The 6,236-nt window shown below is 39.2% G+C and overlaps 1 protein-coding gene across 2 annotated transcripts; it reads left to right on the top strand.

Moving 5' to 3' along the window:
- The first annotated feature begins 217 nt into the window (after positions 1-217).
- On the top strand, positions 218-3,848 carry LOC149005765 (disease resistance protein RPP13-like). 2 transcript variants are annotated; one of them, XM_089135566.1, is made up of 3 exons: positions 218-1,632; positions 1,759-3,077; positions 3,323-3,848. In XM_089135566.1, exons 1-3 carry the CDS (start codon positions 237-239, stop codon positions 3,728-3,730), a joined length of 3,123 nt encoding a protein of 1,040 aa, XP_088991692.1. In that variant the 5' UTR covers positions 218-236; the 3' UTR covers positions 3,731-3,848. The 2 variants fall into 2 exon arrangements, with proteins under 2 accessions (XP_088991692.1, XP_088991691.1); XM_089135565.1 differs by having other exon boundaries at positions 218-3,077.
- Positions 3,849-6,236: the final 2,388 nt, after the last annotated feature.

Genomic DNA, 6,236 nt, shown 5'->3' with positions numbered 1-6,236 from the left:
GTTGGGGGCGGAAAAACACCAACCCACCAATTTTTTTTTATAAACAGGAGATTTTTATAAAAAAAAAGAGGGGAAACACAACCCCCGCAAAATTTTTTTGGGGGGCGCCGCACCAACAAACGGAAGAGCACAGTGGGGGGGGCCCCTCGGAAAACCCCCCCCCCCCTCCCCCGCCCCCCACTTCCCGGGGGGGGTTGGGGGGACAAATATCATGGTTCTGCCAGCAGTTGGAGGTCATGTTTGGGTTTCTACTCGTGTATTATTCTGAAGACGGAAGTAATTCTGATCATCAACTAGCTGCAGGCCGTTCTTCAGACCAGGAGATTAGTGGGCTGAGGGAACAAATATCATGGTTATGCGAGCAGTTCAAGGTCATGTTTGGGTTTCTACTCGTGTGTTATTCTGAAGACGGAAGTAATTCTGATCATCAACTAGCTGCAGGCCCTTCTTCAGACCAGGAGATGAGTAAGGTGGTTGAAATGATAAGGGATTTTGCTGTTGAATCTGGCGATGTTGTGGTGGACGCATTTGACGAAATCATGGCAAAGCAGCAGCACACAACTACAGCAGATGAAGATGACGAATCAATTCAACTTGCCCGCAACGACAACCCTGCCGCTTTGCTCGGTCTTGAGGTCCGCGAAATCGTGAGTCTCATCCATGCTTACAACAGCGACGAGTACTACCGCAACGTATGCAAAAAGAATGCAGAAGAATCAGTGCGAGTTACCCCCTCTAAAAGAAGCCACCAGACAGCGGATGCAACTGATGTCATGGGTTTCGAATTTAACATGAGAATGATGATACACCGGTTACTTGAACGAAAGGGAACACAGCAGCGTGAAGTCATTGCAATCACGGGAGAAGGAGGAACGGGTAAGACCTCCCTGGCTAAACTTTTATATGGTGGTTTAAGACATTATACAGATTGTTCTGGGTGGATGTCGGTCTCTAAAACATATGTGTTGAGGGATTTGATGCTTAGTGTTCTAAAAGATGTCATGGTGAGTATGGAAAATATCCATGAGATGGAAGACAGGGAGCTGGGAAACGAAATTCGGAAGCAATTGAAGGGTTGTAGGTACTTCATAGTGGTGGATGATGTTTGGGATACCCAAACATGGGATAAATTGGAAGATCTTTTCCCCGATAATAGTTATGATAGTTTTATTTTAATAACTACCCGTTTTCCTAGTGTGGCTTCTCATGCAACAAGACCTGAGACAAACACAAAACCATTCCCCCTATCCGAATACTTTTTCGAATTTGCTGCCCGTGATGCAGAAGGGAAATTTAAGAATATCTGTGACTCGATGGGGATTTGGCAATATGGTTGTTTCGAACTGAAGTCCCTAAACCAAGATGACAGTTGGTTGCTCTTCTGTATATTATATTTCAGGCTTTTCAGGAAACCATATTATCGTGGTGATGATGAAATGGAAGCCCAGGGAAGAAGGATTGTAAGAAGCTGTTGTGGGCGGCCACTTGTAATATCTGTGGTGGCTCATATTCTAAGAGCCATTGACAGAGTTGATGGATCCAGTTGGTCCAGTATAGCAGCTCAAATTAACGACGAACCACTAAGCGGGGGGGATTACGATCGGCAGATGGACATCTTGACCTTGTGTTTCCGTAAGTTGCCCCAACACCTACAGTCATGCTTTCTTTATCTCGGTGGTCTTTTCCCGGAAGACACCGAGATTGATTTGAAGCAACTTATTCAGTTATGGGTAGCTGAAGGATTAATAGGATTGCCAGTGCAGATGGTGAATAATGCGAATCGCACGAAGGAGGATGCTGCAGAATACTATTTAGAGGAGCTCAATGGCCTACGCTTGATTCAAGTATCCAGACAAAGATCCGATGGAAGGGCAAAATCATGCTTTATTCATGATATATTACGGGACTTTTGCCTCCGTTTGTCAAAAGAAGAAGGATTTCTCGAGGTTCATACCGGTGGAGATCATACAAATTCAAGCAGCACAGGCGGTGCTGATCAGATCAAACCAAAGATACTCTCAATTCTTGGCAACTGCAGAGAGTATCTATCCAAAGCAAAAAGCTCCTCCTCTGATTCTGCTTGTTCCCCTGTTCGATCCTTCTCTTCTTTTAGCCAGGACACCCAGAGCTTTTCGGAAGAAGATTGGAGATCACTTTTCCAACATTTTCGACGGCTTAGGGTGCTAAATCTAGGCGACCAAGAAGCACAGGACGAAATCGATGATTCGATCAGAGACCTAACTCATTTGAGGTACTTGAAGGTGAAACCTGTCAAGAGCATCCCAGTTCCGATAGCTGCTATATTCAACCTTTGGAATCTCCAAACAATTGATTTGCGAAAATCCTCATTTTCTGAACTACCGGTGGAGATATGGAAGATGCAACAATTGAGGCACCTTTATTTAGGTGGGAACTGCATGTTGCCTGAAGCTGAAAATGAAGACCATCTACCGAACCTCCTGACCCTCTCTTACATATCAAATGATCCTACATGTGAAATCCGTGTTGCAGACAAGGCTCCTAATTTGAGAAAATTAGGATTAAATGGCTATCGCTGTGAATCCAAAGCAGAACAAGAAGCCACTTTCAACTTACAACGCCTTCAGTCATTGAAGTTTGCAGAGGAATGTACCTTCACAGAGACAATCACTTTGCCTACAACCATTACCAAGATAACTGTGAAAGCAGCAGTTCTCGAGCCTAATGTCATGGAGATGTTCGGGAAACTACCAGCGCTTCAGACCCTGAATTTGGTGGAAACAAATTTTGAATATGATGAATGGATGGTCCTTGAAGATTCATTTCCGAGGCTGCTGATGCTGAAACTTGCAAATTCAGATATTGTTAGTTGGAAATTAGAGAAACGTGCAATGCCAAGGCTTCGCCACTTCGTCATCAGTTGTTGTTCTCAACTATCAGAGCTTCCAACAGAAGTATACCAGAACCGTGCATTCCGTGATTTGGAGTTGGTTTGGCCATCCACAAATTTAGTAAACAAGCTTGCTGAGGAGTTAAAGAAACTAAAAATAGGATTTCAGCTATTGGTCTACCCTCCAGTACGAGAGATTAGTCAGCTGGTAAGTTTATGCAAAGTCCTATGTACCTTTACATTTCTACTCTGTGTTTTATTCTTCAACACTGGTTAATAGTTCGAATTTTCCATGTTGGATCTTACTCATTTTAATACTATGATTCTTGTTAATGTTTTATGCAATCATATATTTCTGATATTGCATTAGCACTCATTTGGTAAGCTGACTAAGCTCTCTTTTCTTTTCATCCAAAAACACTCAAACTCGAATTTATTTTTCTTTCGGTAAAGTTATTGGATGCAGACAGCATAGACAAAGATCTTCTTGACATTTATCCTACAGAGATAAAATTTCCAGTCGAGTTGAATAAGCGGAGCTCATGTTCCATTGAACTTGCTAACAACACAAATCAATTTGTGGCCTTCGTCATTGAAACCGCTAGCGAGAAATACGGCGCAAATCGATGCAATGGAATCGTTTTTCCTAGGTCAACGTGTGACGTTACTTTTACAATGCAAGCTCAAAAGGAGGCTCCGATCAGTATGGAAAGCGAAGATCGCTTCTCAATTCAGAGTTTGGTCGTACCACACGGTACAACAGCTGAGGATGTAACCCCTGCTATGTTCAACCGCGAGCTTGGTAAAGTTGTGAAGGAGTTCGACTTGCCCGTGATTTACGTTCCTGCAAATCCCCTCTAACCAGTTCGTGAAGAATCCTCCTCAAGGGCATCTGTGCCGGAGAATGGAAACCGAAGCTAACCACATAGCAAGATCTGTGGAGGATTCAACTTGCAAAAGCAATGCTGGTGGCCTCTTCTTGTTCGCTTCTTCTTCTTCTTCTTTATTTTTTCTGTTTTTTCTTTTTTTTTTTTCACACTCCTAGTTGGTTTGTGTTTGTGTTTTCTTGAATTTCCTTGTGGAATCTTTGCTTGGAGTGGGAAGTTACATATTTGAATATTTCTATGTTTTTTTTTTTTTTGGTAGAAATTTGAATATTTCTATGTTGGTGGACTGTTTTTTGTTTTAAAATGAGTTGTTTGATGATCTTGTCCTATAAATATTTCTAAGACATTATTAGAACAAGTTTCGTGTTTGATAAACTCATTCTAAGAATGAAAAAAGAACTTTATTGTTGTTCGGTAGAGTACTTAGTATGGAAATATTTTCCTACTACAAAGTATGACCACTAACACCAAAATTATTAGAGCAAATTACACTGGCACTCCAAAATGGAGGCCTTAAAGCACTGACACCCCACTTTATGTTTAAAAAGCACAGAGACCTCAAAATTGAATTTTTATTGGATATATTTATCAAATTCATCACTGAAACAATAAATTACTGTTTATTTTTTTAAAATATCCCTATAATAAACAATGTCTGAAAGATTTTTAGTGATAAATTGGACAAATATATCCAATGAAAATCCAATTTTGGGGTCTGTGTGCTTTTTAAACATAAAAGGGTGTTAGTGCTTTAAGGCCTCCATTTTGGGGTGTTAGTGCAATTTGCTCAAATTATTAATTAGATCATGCCCCACACACACATAATATTAGTATAACATCAAATTACCCATGAAATTGGAAGAACTCTTTGACTCGTATCTCCATTTCCTTCAAAACAATTTTGATTATTTGGGTTTATATTATCAATAATTTCCTCACCATTTTCCCATAAAAGGCTGACGAATCTAATAGTTTTATTAACTTCGAAAATGTGAACACCAAAACTTTGCTTATCTATGGTTACTTCTTTATGGCAGGTTGTCTATCTATGATTCGCTTATCAGACAGACACTCTAGGGTTTATGCTCAATGAAAATTTACCAATCGATGCTAGAAATTGATCAATAACTACTTTCAATAAAATAACTTGGAATCAACTTCGAGTGACTATTCTGGACACAGTGCCACATGAATTTTGATATATGACATTATTACATGGGGTTTACAATCCCACCCCTGAAGTTACCCCTAATATTATAGCAACCCACTAAGATGCCCAATTTATAAGAACCCTATTGCTAACACCTATATCTCAGCTAGTTTTTAATTATCCATTCTCAATATTATCCCCACATTGTAATTTTAAGAATACTATCCACGAACAATAACTCCCAAACTTTATGAGGATTTACAATCAAAAGAAGAAGAAGTTGCACACGGTAATGGAAGATGAAGAAATGATTCGAGCATAAGGTAAGGTTCTTTGTTCAAGGTTATTCTTATCTTTTTGAAAACTTTGACTTGTTTACATCAGACTTGTTAAAATAAACACCACAAAATAATGAATCGAAATAGAAACAAAACGAAATGCACAGAGATTTAACGTTGTTCATATACCAATGCAGTATGCTACGTTCATGGGTGAAGAATAAAAGTTTTTTACTATGTAGAAGAAAAACAAAAGGAGATCTCACAATCAATTGCCAAGAACAACGTTACAAGAATTCTCACCCAAAAGCCTAATTGGAAAATCTCAATTCTCTTAATAACGTAGTAAGCGAACATAAGATATATATAGATAGATTCCGATCGGCAAACGGGTTGGCCCAAACCCTCTGCTTCTATCACAAATATCCGAAAATGGGTCATTCAAATCTTCCACCAAAATATATTGGTGCGGATTTATCTTCTAAATCGGGCACAAAAATTCGGGTCAAAACATAACAAACACTCATCTATACTCAACTATAATTTTATAATGGCAAAGAGTGTCATAGACGCAGTTTCACTTTATAGTCGGTAAATTCCATAAATCAGCCAATGACATTATTTTTAACGAGTAACTTAGGGGGGTCGTGCTGAAACTCTTCCTATGTAATAACATCATATATCACACCTAAGTAAAGATCTTACCACTTTTTACTTTTTAAAATTTTTCGACTGCCGACTTCATAGGACATTTCTTTATTAAGGATCTTGTTTTCACACATGAATAATTTATGTATGCATTTTGTTCTTTCGAAAATCGTTTATTGTTTGCAATTGGTCGGCAATTTGACGGACTACAAATATTAAGAGTATGCGTTCTCATGTGTAACGTACTCTACAAGATGGTAATAAATTAAGGAGGACTGATAGTTTATCTTAATCATCCTATGACAAATAATTAAAATTCTCCAACTGGCTTAAAAGAGGAACTAGCACATGAAAGAGAGGAAGAAATCTAAACGATGCAATAACCTTGGGTGTGGGAATTCAAA

Source organism: Hakea prostrata, chromosome 9 (assembly GCF_041222555.1).
Source record: "Hakea prostrata isolate BN-2017 chromosome 9, UWA_Hpros_2, whole genome shotgun sequence".
Classification (NCBI taxonomy): Eukaryota; Viridiplantae; Streptophyta; class Magnoliopsida; order Proteales; family Proteaceae; genus Hakea; species Hakea prostrata.
The sequence above is the reverse complement of the archived record's forward strand: the minus strand, read 5'-3'. Positions and strand labels throughout refer to the sequence as shown.

Coding starts and splice junctions, on each gene's coding strand:
- LOC149005765 (XM_089135565.1), top strand. CDS start 237: ATGTTTGGGTTTCTACTCGTGTATTATTCTGAAGACGGAAGTAATTCT. Junction 3,078..3,322: donor TACGAGAGATTAGTCAGCTG/GTAAGTTTATGC, acceptor CTTTCGGTAAAG/TTATTGGATGCAGACAGCAT.